The sequence below is a fragment of the Lissotriton helveticus genome, chromosome 5_1, assembly GCF_964261635.1.
Source record: "Lissotriton helveticus chromosome 5_1, aLisHel1.1, whole genome shotgun sequence".
Classification (NCBI taxonomy): domain Eukaryota; kingdom Metazoa; phylum Chordata; class Amphibia; order Caudata; family Salamandridae; genus Lissotriton; species Lissotriton helveticus.
In genome coordinates this window covers 28,690,060-28,709,235 of record NC_136065.1, presented here as the reverse complement: position 1 = coordinate 28,709,235, position 19,176 = coordinate 28,690,060, and the positions used below count along the sequence as shown (strand labels likewise).

The 19,176-nt window shown below is 45.4% G+C and overlaps 1 protein-coding gene across 1 annotated transcript in view; it reads right to left on the bottom strand.

The window, feature by feature from the left end:
• Positions 1-12,370: 12,370 nt before the first annotated feature.
• LOC144754101 (signaling threshold-regulating transmembrane adapter 1-like) overlaps positions 12,371-19,176 on the bottom strand; it is a 91,877-nt gene continuing 85,071 nt past the window's right edge. The window contains exon 7 of the mRNA XM_078641669.1: positions 12,371-15,452. Within this exon, the coding sequence (XP_078497795.1) occupies positions 15,198-15,452 (255 nt within the window). The 3' untranslated portion in view covers positions 12,371-15,197. The remainder of the gene's footprint in view (positions 15,453-19,176) is intronic.

Here is a 19,176-nt window from a genome sequence, read left to right as displayed (position 1 = left end):
TGCTGAGGTCTTTCTTTTGCTTGGTAATCCTTGGGTAGAGGGTGTTCCCATAGTCCAACTTGCTGGTGACAAGAGCGTGAAAGACAGTTTTTCTTTTGCTGTCTGGGAGCCATTTGAAGATCTTTCTAGGTATCTTCAGTGTGTGGAAGCAGGATGCAGTGACTGTATTGACCTGTCAGGTCATGTCCAGTTTACTGTCTGATAGACCTGGCACCTTGGCGTGGGTCCCTCTTCCATATTTTGCTGTTGCCTCGTGTTTTTGCTGGTTATAGATGCTTTGGGCTCTGTGCCACTGCTGTCCAGTGCCACAGTGCAAGTGCTCCCTATCGTAAATTGATGTATAGGATTGGCTGGTTTGGTTTACTTGTCAGACCCTAGTACAGTGCACTGAGTGTGCCCAGGGCCTGTAAATCAAATGCTGCTGGTGGTCCTGCAGCACTGGTTTGCCACCCACAGAAGCAGCCTGTAAAATGTGTCTCAGGTCTGCCATTGCAGAGCCTGTGTGCAGTCTGGTACTGTCATGTTGACTGGGAAAGTGCACCCACTACCAGTCCCTAAATCTTCTATTTTCTGCATATTAGTCACCCCTATGGTAGGCCCAATGGCAGGGTGCATTGTAGGTAAAATGTAGGACATACCCTGGTGTGTGTGGCATGTCCGATTAGTGAATTGCAGCCATTTTCGTTTTTCACTATTGCAAGACTATCTGTTCCCCATAGGCCAGATTATAACATTTTATAATCCTAACTGACTCTGGGAATTTATTTATTTAATTATTTAAAATATTTATATAGCGCAACTAACACCTTGCAGGTTTCCTGGCGCTGGAGAAAACTCGTTAACTGAGGACACTGAGAGCGAGTAGCAAGCAATTTGAGTTAAGGAAATAGCCAGGTTTTAATGCGTTTCCGAAAGGGAAGGAGTTGTGATATTTGGCGGATGTCAAGGGGCAGACTGTTCCACAGTTTAGCCGCTGCGACTCTAAAGGATCTACCCCCAGTCCTGACTTTGTTATATCTAGGAACTGTTACCAGACAGGCTGAGGCAGATCGAAGAGTTCTGTTGGGGGTGTACCAGGAGAACAAGGCTAGCAGAGGTCTGGGCCCAACTCCGTGCAGAGCCTTAAAGACAAGGCAAAGGGCCTTGAATGCCACTCGCTGCTTTAGAGGGAGCCAGTGTAGCTCGGCTAAGGCCGCTGTGGCAGAGGACCTCCTGGTCCAGCCAAGAGCTAGCTTGGTGGCGGCCGACTGAATTCTTTGGAGTCGATCCAGCAGCACAGCTGGAGACTCAAGTAACACTGCGTTACAGTAGTCAAGGCGACTGAGGATAGTGCACCTGTCTATCAATGCCCGAGCTTGTGCGGGAAGGAGTGGCATGATTTTGCGCAATGATCGCAATAGGGCAGAGCAAGTCCCCACTGTTTTTGCAACCTGGGTTTCCGTACTCAGCTTGTTGTTGAGCATGACCCCCAGGTTGCGGACCGAGGTGACTGGCTGTGGTTTTACCGGTGTTTCCGGAGGCCAAAAATCGCTCGGGAACAGGCGTGGTATTCGGCTACCCGCACAAAACAGAACCTCAGTTTTGGAGGCGTTGAATTGCAGAGAGTTTTTGTGCAACCAACCAGCCGTCTCTCTTAGGTAGTCGTGAAATGATGTTAAGGGGATGGAATCTTCTCCCTCCCAAGAGAGAATGAGCTGGGTGTCATCCGCGTAATTGATAGTTTTTAACCTGTGGGTCTTTATTAGCGTGATCAGGGGTTTGAGATACACGTTAAAAAGAATGGGGCTGATGGAGGAGCCCTGGGGCACTCCCTGGGGCACAGATGCAAATGCGGATTGGAATGGGGGGAGGGACACAGCCTGTCTCCTGTCCCGCAGCTAAGAATGGAACCATAGCAGAGCCGTGCCATCCACCCCAGCCTCACCGAGTCTCTCCAACAAAGTCCCATGGTTAACCGTATCGAATGCGGCAGACAGGTCCAGCAAGATCAAAGCTACTGCTTAGCCCCTGTCTGCACGTATACGAAGATCCTCCATGGCTGTCAGGACAGCTGTTTCGGTGCCATGGGCTGGACGAAAACCAAATTGGAAGTCGTCCAGGATGTGGTTTTGCTCCAGGTGAGTGGAAAGACAGGAACTAACCCATCGTTCGGTAACTTTTGCCGGAAATGGCAGGAGGGAGATAGGCCGATAGTTCGACAAACATTCAGGGTTTAAGGAAGGCTTTTTCAGCAGCGGTGTGACAAGCGCTTGCTTCCATGGGGTTGGAACATATCCGCAATGCAAGGATTGGTTGCAGATTCTGCGCAGAGTGCCGAAGAGTTCGGTTCCAAAACTTTTCCAAATTTTTGGAGGTAGAGGATCAAGAGGGGAGCCCGAGGTGATTCCGAGCGCCAATCTTTCAAACTCGGTTTCTGGAATGGGGGGGAATTCCCGCAACCTTACCATGGGAAGGTGACCTGAATGCGTCGAATCGGAGCCGATGTTAATAGCCCCCAACGGAGGGGAGGTGTTCAAATTGTGGATAATGTTATCGATTTTGTCTTTAAAGAATGATGCGAGATTGTCGCAAAATGCTTGTGAAGGTGGCATAGTCTTTGTAGCACAATCGGGGTGGGTGAGGTTTTTAAGAATCAGAAAGATACTTTTCGAGCTGTTAGTGGCGTTGACAATAGTTGAGCAGAAGTAGTTGGCTTTACTTTGCACAATAGCATTTTTATAAGCCCGAAGGTTATCTTTCCAGAGGGACTTGTTGGTGTCGGAGTAGCCTTGCCTCCATTTCCTCTCCGATTGTCTGCAGGCTAGTTTGAGGACTCTCAAAGAGTCGTCAAACCAGGGAGCAGGTGCTCTGCCCTTAGGTTTGCACTTTTTCTGGGGGGCAAGGGCATCCGAGGTAGAGGAAATCTTAGTACAGAGGGCTTTATAGTTGTCCTCCACCGATATAGTGGGGGAGAAACTATTCTCCACTTTGAATACAGAGCCGGCCGATCTAAATTTGTCCAGAGCTTTCCAGTCTCTGTACAGGAATTCGGGAGATGTACTATGTAGCGGCCTTCTGGCTCTGTTGCTAGTTATGTGGAATTTGATGAGCGAATGGTCGGTCCAGCACATAGGCAGGATGTCGCTCAGATGTACCAGCTGAGGGGAGGAAAAGATTAAGTCGAGTTGGTGCCCTGCTGTGTGGGTGGGTTTGTTAACCAGTTGGAAAAGTCCCACACTTTCACAGGAAAGAACAAGATTGTTCAAGGCAGTGTCCAGGCTGCCGTTTGGCCAGAGATTGAAATCGCCTAGAATAATCAGCCTGTTGTGGGTGGTAGCCATATTGGTAAGGGTGGTGAGTAGTGCTTGTTGCTGTAGGGAGTTGAAGGCTCCCGGGGGGCGATAGCAAATAATGGCCGTGAAGGTGGCTCCGGAGTGACAGTTTATGGAGAGGCCGAACTAGGTAGAAATTCGAGTTTAGTATGCCTGAACTCAGAATGATAAAATACATCTTTTAATGAAGTTGATTTTAACATTCTGTGTTTGAAAATACCACTTTTAGAAAGTAGGTATTTTCTTGCCTGCCTCTGCTAGGTTGTGTGTTCCTCGTCTGGAGTTTGAGTGACAGGGGCTGGGGTATTCCAGGAGACAGGGTGAGTCAGCACATGGCTGAATAGAGAGATCTGCATTTAGATGGGTGGGAGGGGTTGCATCTGGGACCTAAATAGGGCTGTGCATTCCCTCCACATTGCTGGCTCCACCTCCTGTGGTGCGTCTGATGTCCCTGGCCTACACAGTGAAAGGAAAGAAGGAATTTTGCCAACAAAGTGCTCCAGGACTGACCAGAACTGGTTTGGACTAGGCAAAGGCCTCTCTGCCTTCAGAGAACAAAGGGAAAATTAGTATAAAAGAGAGGACACAAACCCCAGAATTGTAGAGCACTTTTTGGAAACAAGAACCTTTGCTGGTGGCCCTCAGAGCTGGGGGAACCCCCTTCCCCTACAAAGCAGGTCAGGAATCTGGGAATTCTGTTGGACAGCAAATTGTCATCCGAAGACCACATACAATCACTTTCTGGCACTTGCTTTGGAATCCTGAAAATGCTGAGAAAGGTATTTCCTTGGATCCCCCTGGGCGCAAGAAAGACCCTGATTCAGGCGCTTATTGTAAGCAGGCTGGACTATGGTAATGCCCTACTGGTCGGAGCCAAGGAAGAACTGTTCACTAGACTCCAAGTGCTGCAAAATACTGCAGCAAGAATGGTCTTGAACAAACGCAGACGTTCCCCCTTGCGACCCTTGCTCCAAGCCCTACATTGGTTGCCCGTTAAAAAAACAGCAGTTTTCAAACTTCTCACACTGGTATTTAAGGCAACTCGAGACCTGGGGCCAACTTATTTAAGGAAGAAGATGAGGCCTTATGTCCCCAATCGCCTCCTCAGGTTAAGTAATCAAAACCTGTTAGTGCCTTGCAAGATTAATAAATCTAGAATGGGAGGGCGTGCATTTTCCTATCTGGCCCCCTTTCACTGGAACTGATTGCCCGAAGAGGTACGTCTCTGTACCTCTCTGGGACACTTCAAAAAAAGCCTAAAAACATGGATGGTTTAGGGGTTTGTATTTGCTCCTGGTCCCTGTCAGTGTCATGCCTAGGTGCCGAGAGATCCCCCCGGGGATGATACGATGCTCCATACAAATGTTAAATAAATAAATAAATTTGGGTACCCTGACCCTACCAGCTCTCTTTTGGATTCGGTGGCAAAGAGGTGGCTCCATTGGCTTGGTAGATCCAGACCGGCGCTGGTCATGCCACTGCGTCCTTTCCCTGGAGAAGGCCCCCACACTGAGACTCGAGCCCAGACAACCCGGAGCCGGATCGGCACCTAACGACACCGATTCTGGTGCCGACAGCACCCTTGGGTCTCCAGCCCTATTGTGAAGGGCTAGGAATGGAGGCAGATTGGGAGGGGCCACTGGAGCCTTTACAAGACCAGTCTGAGCATGAATAGGCTGGTATGAGGAAGTGGGTGAGGCTGTTGGAATACATACCTCTCCTGGCCTACTTTCTCCCCCTACCATGGCTCCGGAGGAAGAAGATTCATATGCTATGGTGGGAGAAGGACAGATGAGGCCCTGGACCTTCAGCTCCCTTCCGTAGAAGTCAAGATGACCATCTTGACAGAGGTCCTGCAGCCGGGTGTCTCCTCCTCAGAACCCCTCCTGCCTTTCAATGATGCCTTGACTGATGCCCTTCTTGGAACCTGGTCCTAGCCCAGCGTAGGGGCTCGTGTGAATAAAACAATCATTCTCCACCATCGCCCTGCATTGGGTGACCCAAAATTCCTCACCAACCACCCTACCCCCAAGAGCTTGGTGGTCCAGGCCTCTACCTCACAAGGCACATTCCCTTCCGCACCCCCAACAAGGAATCCAAGAGGCTAAATAGTTGGAGGAAGACATGTTTTTCTTACGGCAGCCTTGCACTGTGGGCGGTGAACACCACATGCCTATTGGTCTGTTACTCCCACTCCTTGTGAGAAATGGTTGCGTAAGTGTTGCCACAGGTCCTGGAGGAGGATCGGGCCATTCTCCAACAAGCAGTATCACCCAGGAAGAATGTGGCAAAGATCACCATTCGCTGTGGGCTTGACACCACCAACTCACTGAGCAGAGCGCTGTCATCGATGGTGACTGTTCTAAGTCACGCCTGGCTGAACATTTCTGGCTTTTTTGAGGATATCCAAGCTTCCCTTCTTGACATTCCCTTTGATGGCACCCTTCTATTTGGAGACAAGGCAGACATGGCCCTGGAGTGCTTTAAGGACTCACCAGCTACTGTCAAGTCCTTGGGCCTCTCAGTGGCGACCCATCCCCCGTCTCCCGGTTGACCCTCACTCCTTTCATGGCCTTGAAGGGGATTTCAGCCACACCAGCCATATCCCAATCACAAGACCGCACAAGTTCAGCAACCTCTGCACAGCTGTGGGTTCAGCTCCTTTTGACCACGTGGGTCAGGCGGCCAGAGGTCGGGTCAGTCCACTCCTCTCCCTACAGCCTCCAAACTTTCCTAGTCTGAAAATTCAAGATCATGGGCGGCAACTTGGTGGCAGGATCAGACATCACCTCCACTACTGGCAAAACATCACGATCACAGGTGGGTTCTTAAGATAGTCCAAAGGGTCTGCTCCCTCCCCCTTTGAGACTACCTCTGCATCCATGCCTCCAAGTTATGGCCGGCTGATGGAGGACCACCCAAACTTGCTTTGAGAGGAAGTCAGGACTCTCTTGGATAAGGGCACCAGAGAAAGGGTCCCAGCGCCAGAAATACATGGTAGTTGCTATTCCTGCTACTTTCTGGTGTTGAAAAAGGACAAGGGACTTTATTCTATCCTAAATCTACGAGCCCGCAACTACTTCCTCAAAATGGAAAAGTTCAAGATGGCCACTCTTGCTCAGGTTTTGTCTGCCCTAGACCCCAATGACTGGATGGTAGCGTTGGACTTCAAGGATGCCTTTTTTCACATCCCTGTCCCGCCTGATCATCGGCGTTACCTGGTGTTCAGGGTAGGCCACGAGTCCTGGGCTCTGCTCTGGGCACTCTTAAAGGGTATCTTTCGGCCCTGTTTGCCTTCTTGAGACCGCCAGACCAACTCTATTTATTAAAATCCCCTATTATAAATTGATTTCTTAAGGGGCTTGTAAATAGGTTCTCACATGCCCCCTTCATCATGCCTCAGTGGAACCTCAATTTGGGTTTCACATTCCTGATATGTGCTCTGTTTGAACCTCTGCACAACTTCCCCCTCCATCTGCTTACCATCAAATCAGTCTTTTTAGTGACAATAATTTCCACCAGGAGAGTGAGTGCATCGCAGGCTCTGTCAGCTAAGCCTCCTTACTTGACCATTTTTCCTTTTAAGTTGGAGTTTCACATTAGGGCTTCTTTCTTAACAAAAGTGATAACACCATTCCACGAAGGGCAATCAGTCACCATGTCCACTTTCTACTCTCCTCTGCAACCCTCTAAACAGGAGGAACGACTCCACCGTAGGGACCCAAAATGAGTGTTGCTGTTCTACTGTGACCGCTCTAAAGAGTTCCGGGTAGATGACCATCTCTTCGTAGTGTACATTGGATTAGAGAAAGGTTGTGCGGTGTAAAAGAGGACTATCTTGCGATGGGTCGTCCTCTACATCAAAATTTGCTGTGCTCTGGTTAGAAGGCAGCCTCATAAAGGCTTGAGGGCTCATTCCACCAGAGCTAAGGCTGTTACCACGGCATTGAACAATTGCCAGGCAGCAACATGGCATCATGCCCATGTTAACCGAACACTACTGCCTGGACAGTCAAGTAAGATAGGATGGAGTTTTTGGCTGCTCTGTCCTCAAGGACTTCCTGCTCTAACCTTGTCCACAGTCCCTTCTCCTGAGATGGTATTGCCTGGGTATCTATTCAAAAGTAAGGAATCTGTGGCTAGATGTCTCTATTAGATGGACAAGTTACTGACCTTCGGTAACGCCTTATTTTGTAGAAACATGATCCTGTTGCAGATTCCTTACTGACTCACCCATCCTCCCCACACTGCGGACAGGATCTTAAGGTCAGGGCTGATCCTTTTCAGGGTCCTTGTTGTTCTAAACATACCACTGTCAGCGCACTTCATGGCTCCAAACTCCTGTTGTGCAAAGTAACTGACATCAGCGATCCGAGGTGGCGCCTATATAGGTGGTGTGGACGTCACTTCCAACACAGACTACACCAACAACATCACATAGATCCGACCAAGGCCACCTACCGACCCACAAGGGTATTGCTTGAGGTAACGTCTTCTGGATCCATCCTGACGCCTACGAAATTCAAAGGTATGAAATCTGCAGCTAGATCATGACTCTACCAGATAAGGTGGGACCAAAGGTAAGTAACTTGTCCAACAGAGTTGTTGTTGAAGCTGTGCAGGTGGCTTTAGCCAATGTTAAGGAGTTTGTTGTGGAAAACATATGGACTTATAATTTTTTTCCCAACTTATGCACATGATTCTCACCATTTTCCATGCTTATGGAACAGGTACCAAGGACTTCACTCATTCCTTTTTGGATGAAGCGAGATTTACACAATTTTGATCTCATTTTGGTTTAGCTGGTTAGGTGTCTGTCAGAAGGAAGTCTAAAGCTGGGATGAGGAATAAAGTTAGTTTGAATCATACTAAGGTCAGGTTGGAGGTGGGAGTTTCCATCAAAATTAAACTTCTGTTTCACGTCAAAAAGGGTGAGTCCAAATTTTCCAAATCTTTTAAAATTATTAGGGTTGGAGAGTCATTGGTCAGAATTAACCATGGCTCGTGGTGGAGTATGTACAGGTTTGCCAAGGTGGAGGGGTGCCTGCTGAATAGAGATGGTTATACCAATGTTGATATAGAAGAAGGTGAGAGATGCTTTGACGCTGATAATGCTGATTTTGGTTCACAATTTTCTTCTCTTACAGATTTTAATGTCAAGTTATCACTTGAAACGTTATCTCCTGTTGCATGTGAGTAATCTCACTCGTTGTGTGAGAAGGGGATTTCTTGGATGTAAATGATAGTAATGGAAAGGAGGAAGGTAGGGGCATATTAACAAGGACTTTATCTTCACTTTTTTGGCTTTAAAAGCCAAAGAAGCGGAGATACAAATATCGCCCTATCAACAACAGGGTGCTAACATGCAAAATCGCTTGTTAGCACCCTTTTTCACTATGTTTCCCCTTGCATCACTAATGAGATGCAAAGTGGGCGTTCCAGAGCAAAATAATAGGAAAAATGTTGCTAAGCGACATTTCTCCTATTATCAATCTTCACGCTAACCCTGTTAGAGACAAAAGATGAAGCGCTGACCACAGTTAACCCTGAAAATTTTCAGATTTAGCCATTTAATCCAATGGGAGGTGGATTACATGGCTAGGTCCACCATGGGCTATCGACAAGGTTATCCCTATCCTTGTAGTTTTATCATTGCATTACCAGCGATCACCTCCCAAAATGCCGATATTGCTGGATTTTTTATCGCCTAGGCGGTTAGCGTTGTTAATAACGTGATAACCAGGTGATACTATCCAGTAATAGCTGGCGTTAAAAAAATTAATGCTAAGCGCCCTTAGCGTTAATTTTCCCTGTTCCTTGTCAATATGCCCCATAATGTTTCCAATGAAGTTGAGGGGGAGATTGCCATCTCATCCCGCCAATGGAGTGATTCACTATCTATTAAGGAAGCAAATATTATGGACTGCCGTCTCAAGAGAGACATTACAACAACCAAAAGATTAAGGGCCTTATTTACAAGGAATTAACGCAGAGCGGTACCTCAAGCCATTTGGCTACACCAAGCTGCATTTATTCAGAAGCAAAGGTAGGCATCCTATCTACAACAATATGACAAATCCCTTTGCTCTCCCCTGCCCTGGGGCATAATTAGCTACCATGTGCGCACGCAGGCACCATTGCACCTTGGTGCAAGGGTGCCTGTGTCACATGGATAAATGTTTTTGTGGAGAAAGGGACACCCTCCTGCACAAAAACAATGATGAGGTGTGATTTCCTCTCCCTATGTGTGCTGCAGAATGCAGCATGCATAGAAAGAGGAATAAAAGAAGAAAAATTAAAAGATTTCTCCTCGTTGTGCCTCCCTACACCTCCCTTGGGGAGGCGTAGCATTTGAACGCATTTCCAGGTTTACGATTTCTCGTAAATCTGGAAATGTGGCAGAAGGCATGGGTGTTGTGTGGGAACACCCACAGCAACACCCATGGCACGCCCCTTTCCTGCAAAATGTTGTGTGTAAAAAGGCAATATTTAGAAGGACGCGAAAAGTCATGGAGGTTGGCTTAATATGTCCTTGTAAATATGGGGCAGCAGGTTGCGTCGCTGGTGCATCACAAAAAGTGACGCAACGGCTGTGCAAGCGAATTGTAAATAAGCCCCTAAATAATTTTATTTGAGATTAACGTTGTTTTAAATGTATATTGCTTTGAAAATTATTATTATTATTTTGGTTTATTTTCTAATCCCTCTGTATTTTGCTTAATAGTTTACCTCCTACTTTAGGCGTTGAAGGAGAAGCATCATTTCCAATCAGCGCAAAGTCCTCGATGCATGGGTTCTGCTGGGTCAGCACGGAAAAGTCACTTCCAAGAGCAGAGGACTGGGTTGGCACCACTTGGCAAGGCAGGACTCACAGATGGCAGAGTCCAGGTGCTGTTGCAGGGTTGTAGGAAGTCTTTGATGACCCTGAAACTTCAGAACAGGGGCAAGCCAGCAAACCCTTGGACCTACTCTGGGTTAAAGTGAGATGGTTCCAGTCCTTTACTCAGCAGGGCAGAGGGTAGCAAGCAGCAAGCAACATGCAGCACATCGGAGCAGAAAATAAGTTCTTCCATAGCAGAAGTCCAGCAGAGTAGCAGTCCTTGTAGCAGCACAGCAGTCCTTCTTCCGGACAGGGTTCTTCACAGGACTAGGAGGGTACTGTCTTGTTAGGGTCAGAGACCTAGGGCCTCATTAATGAGTTTTTGCTGTAGGCAAAAGAAAAGGGCAGGAATGCACTGTATCTATCAGATATGGTGCAATCCTGTCCCTTTCCCCTGCGGTAGCGCACAATGGGCTGCCATGCGCCAACGCAGGCACCTTTGCACCATGGTGCAAGGGGGCCTGTATTGCTGGGATGATTCTTTTTGTACACGAAGGAAAACCTTCCTGCACAAAAACAATCACAAGAGGCTTTTTCTGCAGCACACATAAAAAAAGGAAAAATCAAGGCAAAATAAAGATATGTGTCCTTGTTGTAACTCCCTAACTATGCCTCCCCTGGGGAGGCGTACGTTTTTGGCACTGCCTTAGAATTACAATTTCTCGTAAATCTGGAGCAGTGTCAAAAAGCCATGGATGCTGCTGGGAACGCCCCAGCAATACCCAATTCACGCCCCTTTAACACAAAAAACTGCATTAAAGAGAACAATATTTACAAGGCAACATTAAGACAAAAAAGTGGCTAAGTGCTGCCTGGGAAATATGGAGCAGACTCCTGCGCCACGGGAGGTCACAAAAAGCGATGTACTGGTGGTGCAAGGGGCTAAAAAAAAAGCCCCATAATACTTATACCGAGGTGTGCCATTGTAGTGGGGATGACTTCAAAGAAGGGTCTTTGAAGTGCACAGACGTCCTTTCTACCCACCTCTGGCTCCAGACTCTCAGTTGGGGGTATTCAGCCCTTTGGGTGGAAAGAGGACACTGCCTATTCAGGTGTGTCAGCTCCCCCACCCTTCCTGTCCAGGAAAAACCATCAAAATGCAGATGAGAATTCAGACACACCTAACCATCCTGTGTTTGTGGCTGTTTAAAGGGAATGCACAAAGTGTAGTTGTCACCCACCCCCACATGTATTGGAGACAGGCCGCAGGCAAGCAGCAGTAGGAGCAGAGAAATGTCCACTTACTAAAAGTGCCATTTCTAAAAAGCAATTTTAAATCCAACTTTATCAGTATAGATGATTTATCATTACCATTCCAAAGATATGAAACATGATTCAACTATTCCTTTCTAATCATGAATTATAGCTTTAAAAGGTGTGAACGAATACCCAATGTTTACCTATGCGCGGAGTATGCCTCACAGTAGTGAAAAAGAAAATTTGGGTATTTGTCGCTATCAGGATATGCAAAACGTAACACTACATGTTCTACCTTTTACTTACAAAGCACACTCCTCTATGGGCTATCTAGGGCCCACCTTAGGGGTCACTTATGTGTAATAAAAGGGGTGTTTTGGATTGGCAAATGGTTTTAAATGCCATGTCGAAGTGGCAGTACTGCACACACAGCCCTTGCAGCGGTAGGTCTAAAACATGTTTGAAATGCAGCTTGTGTGGGTGCTGCAATCAGTGCTGCAGGCTCGCTATTTGCAATTAATTTACACGCCCTGGGTATATGGTATACCTCTCAACAAAGGATTTATAAGTAAACTAAATATGACAACTGTGTATGTACCAATGCTACCATCTTTAAGGGCGAAGCACTTGCCACTTTAGCACTGGTCAGCAGTGGAAAAGTGCTCAGAGTCCTAAGGCCAACAAAAAGAATCAGCAATAAGAAGAGGTAAGCAAGCAACATTTTTAGGGAAAAACCACCCTAAGGATGACAGGTCTAACATACCCCCCCACTGTTCCTTCTAGGCAGAACTGCAACCTTTGGGCTATCATGAGACAGCTGGTCCTTTCACCCCACACACATCACCTATGGCCTGATGCAGCATTCAAACACTCCTCCTTCGGCTTCTAAGGCAGCACCTGCTGCAACCTAAGAATGATGAAAATGCGGAATACATCCTTGAGTCACTTGGCATGGTTCACAGAGGAGAGTCAAACACTTGTGTCCAAAGATTTTTGTTTTATTTCAGGACAAGTATTTACAGTAAGACCCTGCAACAGTGGACAAGTTCTCGATTCTCTAGTCAGGGTGTAGGGAAGGGGATGTGAGCACTGACAGTGTGACTTCATTACATCCTCCACGCAGGATGACGGCAGACCTTACAGTGCAACCCTACTGGGCCGGACTTTATCACAAGCCTCTCATCAGCCTCCAGGTGAGGGAAGGTGAGTCCTTATAATGAGATCCCAGCCCTGTTCTCAAGCCTTCCATCAGTCAGGTGAGGGAAGGTGAGTCCTTATAATGACATCCCAGCCCTGATCTCTAGCTTCCATCAGTCTCCAGGTGAGGGAAGGTAAGTCCTTATAATGAGATCCCATCCCTGTTCTCAAACCTCTCATCAGCCTTCAGGTGAGGTAAGGTGAGTCCTGTAAGGCTCCTCGCATTAAAGGGTCAATTTGTGGATTCCTCCCAGAGACGCCACTACGACCCCTGCTTAATTTACATATCTTTTTCTTTCCAGAATGCATCTGTGCAGGATAATCATCCATATTCATTGTTTTGTTTACGCTGAAGCTCAGAAATAAAATATTTAAAAAAACAATACAACAATAAACTTTGCCTGTACTGATCCTTATTCAAAGATGCAGATCGCCAAGGTAACAACAATCGAATTATTGTCAACCTCCTCAGATATTATTCAAAAATATAATTTAATTTTTCATTTTTCAAAAATCCTTTTGTATTTTACATAGTATCATGAATCAACGATTTTTGACGTTATATCACAAGACCAACAAAACGATTTACCACAAATTTAATAACTCCAAATAAGTACTTCAAAAATGAACAACATTCAAAGACGACTTACTCACATACGCAACATAAAACAAAGAACATATACACTGAATGGTCTTTTTCACAATTTTTTTACATTGATTAATCAAACTTGATAAAATAAGAACAACAGTGTGAATGCTTCAACGGAAACGTTTCTGCACTATGCCAATTTATGGACATGCATTTCATAATTCTCTTAAACATGCAGAAAAGACATCTTATCAATGATCACACTTGTTTTATAATCACAAAGAAGGGGGTTGTTTCGATAATCACAACAAAAAAAGGTCGACGCGTTTTGAGCCCCGTAAGTTGTAAGCTGGGGGTTCTCTTCAGGACCAAACACTATTTAGCGAAATGAGCCAATTTCGCATCTAGACTGAATCAATAGCTGACTAACAAAAGTATTAGTCTTGTATAATGTCAAAAATCATTGATTCATGATACTATGTAAAATACAAAAGGATTTTTGAAAAATGAAAAATAAAAATATATTTTTGAATAATATTTGAGGAGGTTGACGATAATTTGGTTGTTGTTAACTTGCTGATTTGCATCTTTGAATAAGGATCAGTACCGGCAAGGTTCATTGTTGTATTTTGATTAATGGCTCAGCCTTGCTGATTAGAGCCAGACCCTGTTTTGTTAGAAGCTCAGAAATAGGCACTTAAAGCACAGTGCTGCTCACAAGAAGATTTCAACCACAAAACCTGTGAAATCTAAAGTAGGATCCTACAATTCATAACTACTTTAATGTGTTTGAGTTTAATATGTTTGGAAATGATAAATGTTCTTTCATTTTGTTTTCACTGGTATCTCATCATCTCAATAGCAGTTTTTCATCCCTTTAACTGTGTGTGATGTTATGCATTCTCTATTTACTGGATATTACATCATAACTTTCCTATAACTGCTGGTGATGTCATGCATTGACCATTCACTCTTTATAGCATCCCAAATGTATTTTGCCTGCTTCTCATACAAAGTGGTAATGATCAGTTATCTGTCTGACATAACCCCATCCCTTTGACTGACTGTGATGGCATACAGTGATTATTCCATATCTATGACATCACACCTCACTTGCATACTGTGATGTCATATATTCACTAATCCGTGTCTGACATCACACCATCTCACTGACAGACTGTGATGTCATACATTGATTATTGCTTTTTATGATAACACGCCATCTCATTGTTTTATTGTGATGTTCTACATTGACTATTCCCGGCCTGTGAGATCACACGATCCCATTAAATAATCCCTGTCAATGACATCACGCCCCCCCATTGAGTGGCTGTGATATCATATATTGATTATTCCCTATATATCACCACACCTTCTCATTGACTAGCAGTGATGTCTTCCATTGACTATTCCCTGGCTTTGGCATCTTACTTGGCTGGTTGTGATGTCATATACTAATTAATCTCTTTGTATGACATCATGTCATCCATTGAGTGAATATTATGTCATAAAGTGATGAATTCCAGTCTGTGACATCACACCATCCCATTGAGTGACTAAGAAGTCACAGGAAATAATATTCAACACCACAAACGGTAGATGGAAAGGCAATAAATGACATCAAACTTTTTAGTGGCACCTCCTGGACCAGTCTTTTCTTATTACATAATTTGATATATGATTTTAGGGAGAAGAAACAGATCCTAAGACGAATCAAAAAAAGGAATTAGGTGAGGAGGAAAAAAGCATGCTGCCTGTCGCAGAACCTTCTTGCTTACTTCAACGCAGTTGTGACTCAGTACCTGGATCTGTACCATTACTGGTCAGGAGAAGAGTCTGCGAGTTTAAGATCCTCCATGTTGGTGTGAACCTCTTCCCTCATGACCAACATCAAACCCACACCAATCTGCAAACCCTAACCAAAGTATGCTAGATGTTCCCCCTCAACTGAGATGCCGCTACCACTGACTCACTGTAAGCCCTAGTACTCAATCGTACCCCCTGGTAGTCACTCAAAGACCCATCAGTTGTTATTGGCATAGTCCAGGTCCTCGAACTGTGTTTTGTACCGGTCTGTTTGTACCGAGGCATAGAGGGGGTCTTGAGCCTCCACGGCCCGCGGGGCAGCTCTCTTCTGCTTCCCAGGGTCCTTCCCAGGGGCGGTGGGCAGCGGCTCCCCATTCAGCAGAGTCACCACGTCTGCGTACTGGATGCTGGAGTCAGTCACCTGCTGGACCGCTGCTGGTTTCATCACCTTCAGATTAGCGTAACACATCTTCTGCAATGAGAGAGAAGAGAGGTCTGTAGACTCTTTGGAGGTTTTGAGGACCATGAAGGCTTCTCAATGCTCCACAGAAGAGACACAACCACATTCATTCAAGACAAACTTACTACATGATAAATTCATATCAGGGGACACAAAAGAGAATGTTGCTCCTCTTAAGAGTACACAATACATACCATTCCCTCTCCTTCAGTCATCTCCTTGTTCTTTTATCACCTGCCACCTCCTCATCAAGGTGTGGGCAGCATTATTTTATCAATTACCTTGCCATAGCGTCCTCTATTTACTACTCACACAGGTCTTGCCTTTTTAAGATTACTTTTCATCGAATATCTAATATTGAAATATTTCTGACTTATCCAAACCCTATAGCTAAATGTAATTAACACTGCCCCTCGTTTAATGTTATTACATGTTTTTACTTATTTAAATGCTTTTAAAATTTATTTTTAATACCTGAACCTAATGCTAAAGCTATGTTGTATCTCTAGAAATCTCCTCCACAAAGCAATTTGCACCCCCATCTTGATTTTAAGCTATTAAATTCATGTAAAAATTATTTTACATGTTTAAATTAATTTAATTTAATTGTGGGACCCATATTTTGACCCTAATGCTAATCATAACCCTAACCGATGTTTAATGACTTAGGGCCATATTTAGAGTTTGGTGAACTGTATCCTCCATCACAAAAGTGGTGCTTAAGTGGACACCTTTCTGCACAAAAACAATCCTTAGAGTCATTTCCCTCTTTCAATGGGTGCTGTTGAATGCAGCACACATAGAAAAAAAACGAGGAGAAATAAAGATATTTCTCCTCGTTACGCTTCACCTGGGAGGCGAAGCATTTTGACCTATTCCCAGGTCCATCAGTGTTGGTAAATCTCTGAATGCACCAAAATCCATGGGTGGATGCGCGGGAACGCCTCTCTGGGGCAGAGTAACGCAACACAGCAATTTGTGCCGCGCTCCGTTACTCTAGATTCATCAAGCCAGGCAGGGTTACGCAAGGTGGCCTTGCGTGACTTGATATATCTGATTTAGTAGTTGTGTCACTCTTGCGCCCCCTTGCGTGGCGGCGCAACTCAATGATCAATCTGAATCATGTGTTTTGCTCGCGTTCGACAACTTTTTTATTTTTAAAAAAAACTCCCAAAGTGGGAGCTTATTTTTGAAAAACAAAAAAACGACCTAATGTCATGGTTATTGTTGTATTTAACTGTCCATGGTGGTCCAGGACAGGGTACTCACGTGACAGTCGCCCCATCCAAAATAGGTCTCTATGACCTGGACAAGGCACCAGGTCAAATGCTTCAACCAGCAGAGCCAGCAAGGGTCACTGGTGGAAACCCTGTGAACTTAACCAGCTCGGTGCATTTATGGCCATTTACCTACTAAGGCATCTCTCTGGAGTATATCTATTTAGGCTCCTTTGTAAGGGCACAGGGTCCATGCCCTGAAGGGCCTTAAAGACGATACACAACACTTGGACTCTATAAAGTCTATTGATAAGATATTCCGGTGCGCCGAGTAACAACGAGTTACAGTAATTGAGCCTACTCAGAATAACGCTGCATGGGAAAAAGCGTTTACAATGCAGACAGAACTACGCAGTGCAGTTACAACGCAGGCACGACAATGAGCTCATAGTTACCACGCGTTCCATTAAAACACAAGTTGTTACAACGACTTGCTTTAGGGAATGTATTGTTGTATTTTAAATCCAACACCTTCCCTACTGTTGCACAGACTGGAGTTGGAATAGTAAAATATACTATTCCAAAGTCCAGCACTTCCTTAAGGCAAGTCGTTGTAACAACTTGCGTTGTAATGGAACATGTAGTAACTACACGTTTGTTGTATTGCCAGCATTGTAAAGGCATGCGTTGTAAAAGCATGCATGAATTCATCATACAGCCAGGCTGCACACTAATTGAAATTTAGCTTGAGCTGGCAGCAGAGGGAAAACCTTCCTAAGACTACACAGAAGCACAAAGCAGGTCCCTGATACTTTAATTACATGGTTCTCCAGGGATAGTTTTACATCAAAAGTAACCCCAAGGTTGCGGACCGTGTCAGGAAGAAGCAGCTATTGCTCAGTTGGGAGTGGCCACACATTAGAGGAGAGTGTCATGGGAACATTGTTTGCAGAACAGCATAAGAATTCAGTTTTCCCCCATTAAAATTGAGGGAATTTGTATTCAACCAGTTAACAATGTCTGTCACAAGGTTATCGAAGGAGTCAACGACATCTTGTATTTTATTATTGATTGACAGCGTGACTGCGTGTGGTCAGCACTGTTAACTAGCCTGATATGGGCTTTGATAAGGGTGATGAGAGGCCTCGTATAAATATTAAAGAGGATAGAATGAGTGCCAAACCCTGTGGAACTCTATGTTGGATAGTTTTGAAAGCAGAACGATAAGGGGGTAGGGCAACCAACCTGGCACCTATATGAAAGATAGGAGCTTATCCACTTCAATACGGTCCCACCACCTCCAAAAGTGGCTAGTCTATTCAGGCGGGTTTAGTGGTTGACCTATCAAAGGTGGCCGACAGATCGAGCAGTATTGGCAGCTGTCCACCTTCAACTGGATTTCGTCCAGGGCAAGTAAAAGGGTCAACCAGTCCCATACCCTGGCCTAAAACCAAGCTGTTTCTCCTCTAAAAGACAGTGTTCTTCCAAATAGTGAGACAACTTCCTACTGACAAAGCACCAGACAATTTTTACTAGGAAAGAGAGATATCGACATGTAATTCCGTTGTAGATTTTTTTCAGCAGGAGTTTGACTATGGCCCTCTGCCACTTTGGTGGAACAGTCCCCGACTCCAAAGATTGATTGCATATCTGCAACGTAGGGGGGGATCAGTTCCTCTGTCATTTCTTTCCATACCCTATAGGGTAGGGGGATCAAGAGGTGATCCCGATGAAGTGGATATAGCAATGGCCTGGATACCCTCCTCAGATATTGGGCCGAAGATTTCAAACCTGTGAGAAAGATTACCTTCATGATTAGGCCCATTGTATGTTTTGATGTCATGTGGTGCAGTAACGTCAACATTAGAAGGAATAGGTGTAACTGATACTGTACTTTCATCTGGGTGTGATTCCTCCAATATCCTTCAAAATCTTGCTGATCTTCTCAAAGAAGTCTGCAAGATTATCACAGAGATCTTGTGAAGATGTTATTTCCAGTTTTTTACACTAGGAGTTAGGCAGATCATGTAAAATGTCAAATCAATCAATTAGTCAGTCAGAGGCTTGTATAGCATGGCTACTCACCCGTAAGGGCCCTTAAGGCGCTGGTCGCACTGGGTGCAGGATCATTCTAAGAGCCAGGTCTGGAAGTCCTTCTTGAATTGGGTCAGTGATGCAGATTGCCTGAGGTGGAGGGGCAGGGTGTTCCAGGTCTTGGTGGCGAGGTAGGAGAACGAGCTTCCTCCGGTTCTGGTCCTGTGGATCCTGGGATGGAGACTAGGGCGCGTTGGGCGGAGCAGACTTGTCTGGCAGGAGGGTGGAATCCGAGGCAGTGGTTCAGGTATGCTGGTCCTTTATCTGTAGAGCTTTGTAGGCATGAGTGAGAAACTTGTTTCTCTTGTTGACTGGGAGCCAGTGGAGTTGTCAAAGGTGTTGAGTGATGTGGCTGTGGCGGGGATGTCGAGGACCAATCTGGCTGCGGCATTTTGAATGTTCTGTAGTTTCTTGAGTTGTTTCTG